This window comes from Leptidea sinapis, chromosome 23, assembly GCF_905404315.1.
Source record: "Leptidea sinapis chromosome 23, ilLepSina1.1, whole genome shotgun sequence".
NCBI lineage: Eukaryota > Metazoa > Arthropoda > Insecta > Lepidoptera > Pieridae > Leptidea > Leptidea sinapis.
The window spans coordinates 2807151-2810349 of NC_066287.1; the positions used below are offsets into that span (position 1 = coordinate 2807151).

The window sequence follows — 3199 nt, forward strand, 5'->3', positions numbered from 1 at the left end:
CAAACTTGTGTCTTCTGGGGGTTAAATTGGACAAGGTTCATTTGCCCCATTCCGCGACCTTCTCAAGAGGAGACACAAGTTTCTCCCGGCACTGGTCGACGATTTCCCTAGAGAGACCTGCATGGCCCGTGTATACGGCATCGCCCGTGCTGTCGTTTGCATAGCATTGTATGTTGGAGGTGTCCAACATATTATTGATATGCAGAAGAAACAGTGTGGGAGATAGCACACAGCCTTGGGGCACTCCAGCGTTCACGGGCTTGGGAATCGAGCAATAACCGTCGATAAAGACCTGTATGCTGCGCCCAGTGAGAAAGCTGGAGGTCCACTTGCATAAGCTCTCGTTAAGCCCAAATGATGGAAGTTTTGCGATAAGCGCCTTGTACACGATCAAAGGCCTTCGCTATATCCAGGCTAACTGCCAGGCCTTCCCCCCCTTGCATTCGATAGCTGCCGCCCATCTATATGTTAGGTATACCAGAAGATCACCTGCCGATCAACCATGGCGAAAGCCGTACTGTCGGTCATTGATCAACTGGTGGCCCTCTAGGTATACCAAGAGGTGGTGGCTAATTATGCACTCCATGATTTTCGAGAGCAGGAAGGTAATAGCTATAGGCCTGTAGTTTTCCGGATCCGAACAAGGGCTGACTTCCATGAGTCAGGAACTAAGCCTTTCTAACACAAATAATTTCTAAAATTAATATAATACTTATAAAATAGAGTGTTTACTACGCATTTACAATGTAATCTCCAAATATATTAGTGAATATGATTTTCAAAAATAAACACCACGAAAGTAGTATTGAGGAACCAGTAATTACTTGTGAAATGTTTCTTTGTTTGGATTGTTGCTATATATAACAACACAGTTTTTAATATAAAACACGACACCATTATATTTTTTTAATTAATATCCGTTAACTTATACGTACATACTCTGATAATTTTTCCCTAAAGCACCAAAAGAAGTATATCAGTAACTTCAAAAATTAAACAAAATTGTATTAGATATAAGATATTTATTATTAAATTATAAGTATAAAATTTTACATATTATATGATTTTTGTACTTAGCCAAACTATTTCCTAATGTTAATCATTTTTATTTTTGTAAAACATTTCTAGAGCTGAACGGAATGTTTCGAAGCTAACCCATCCTTCTGAATGATATTTCTTCGCGTTCTCCCACACACTGTCAAACTCTTCTTGAGACAGTTTCTCACCAGCAGCTTCGAATACTTTTCTAACTAAGCCTGGTTCTCGTTTAGCATACATGTCTCTATGGCTGACATGAAACAATGTCATGACACTTGGATTAAGACAAGATTTCATATCTGACTCTTGAGGTAAACAAGTTCTAGTAGCTCTACAACAATTCTCTGGAATTATTGGATAATCTAAATCAAAATATCTTCCAGAAGGTACACCTGCCAGTTTCCTTTTATCTATCTCTTGACCAGGTTTAACCATTTCTGTGTAAGTAGTGCGAAAGTCTAAGCATTCATCTGGTACATCTTTAACCTTTGGAAGCTCTGGTGTAGGTTCTCTATAATTTATGACATGAACGAAGGTTTTATATTCGATGTTCGCGCCATCGAATGCCTGCCACATTGAGAGCAACGGTTCAATCAATGATGGATCAAACCGTATTAAATTCTTGGCACACAAGTCGTAGATGAGGCCTTTAGGCAACCAACCTCTTCCTTCGGTATCGCAGTATTTAATATTTAAATATAATTGATTGAAAAAATTCGGTAAAAATCGCTTTGATAAGACCTTACGCAACGTATTGAGATGCTTTAAACAATCCAGAAAAATCTTTTTTGCTGGATTGAGATCGCAATTAATTAGGCACTCCGGTAAGTTGTCAGATGGTTTTAAAATACCGAATGAAAAGCCTTCCGGTACATTGCTTATATTATCGTTTGGAGCTAAAGTTGTACCAAGAATTGCTTGATTTTTATCTATGAAGTCAGAATGAATTGTGTTTATAATAGTTTTATTCGCATGACCCCCAATAACACGATCATCAGTAAGACAGCATTTGGCGTAAGTGCCACCTTTATCCGAGACTGTTTTGTGACCATAAGTAAGGTTGGGATTAAATGCAGGTGTACAGTAGACGCGATCAAGTTGGACACCTGCTTCCTTCATTCGTGGTGATTTATCAACCATTGGTACTTTTGGCATCACTATATCATACAGCGTCCCGTGGGATTCAGTTTTCTTTCCGAATGTTGTTTTAACCGTATCGAGGCCATTAGGTAGCATTGGGACTGGATCTCGGGGCTTACCCAAAGGCTTCTGCCAATAAGAATCGTAGACTGTTTCTTTGAAATCATCAACTAAAGTCTGAAAGTTTGTTTTTTTTGGAGGATTTACTAGTTCTGCGACTTGTCCGTATAGGCCACTGTTTCGTTTATCTTGCGGAATTGGACGGCGAAGTGGTGGTATGGGTCGAGGTGGTTTCTCTGGTATTATAGCATCGCCCATAAGGGAATCAACCTCATCTTTGAGCAGATAATGTTGTAATGAACCTTGTACACTATCATCTGGCTGAGCTGAAGGTAAACCTGCGGCACATATTTGTGGATCTCTTTTGATAAACATTCCTATATTACCTTTTCCACCTGAGGTGGATCTTTGGCAGTCAACGGGCATGGTTAAAAGTATACTTAAAAAATAAGCGTGAATAATTAACATAAATACTTAAATTATTATTTGTAGGAAACTGCAGTAAAGTTTATCGAAATGCTTTATATTGTATGTTATGACAGCTTTGAGTGACAATATGTTATCGTTGTCTGAATATGTTTATAAAAGAGGTAAACAAGAATTCTTAAGACCTTTTAAAAATGCCGATGCATGCAACATTTCAGTATTTGATTTTAAAATTTTGCCAAAAAAAAATCTTTGGGATCATTAAAAAAAGTATATTTCGACGATGGGTACTTATTAATCACAATCAAAATCTATAAATCTAGCAAGTCGCTGTCAATATCCTCACTAAACAATTTGTTATGTTTTTAAAGTGACAACCCTCACTTCTAGTATATACACATATACACAATAAAATTTGAAAAACATAATTATATGAACGATGCGGCACTCGAACCCACGACCTCTGGCGTTCCGTACTCTAACCAATTGAGCTAACCGTTCGAGTGACGTATCGTCATAAAATCTTGTATACTTT

General features: G+C 37.9%; 1 protein-coding gene across 1 annotated transcript; it reads right to left on the reverse strand.

The window, feature by feature from the left end:
* Positions 1–1002: 1002 nt before the first annotated feature.
* Positions 1003–2742, reverse strand: LOC126971383 (EF-hand domain-containing family member B). The gene has a single exon (XM_050817687.1). It carries the CDS (start codon positions 2704–2706, stop codon positions 1096–1098), a length of 1611 nt encoding a protein of 536 aa, XP_050673644.1. The 5' UTR covers positions 2707–2742; the 3' UTR covers positions 1003–1095.
* Between the last annotated feature and the right edge of the window lie 457 nt (positions 2743–3199).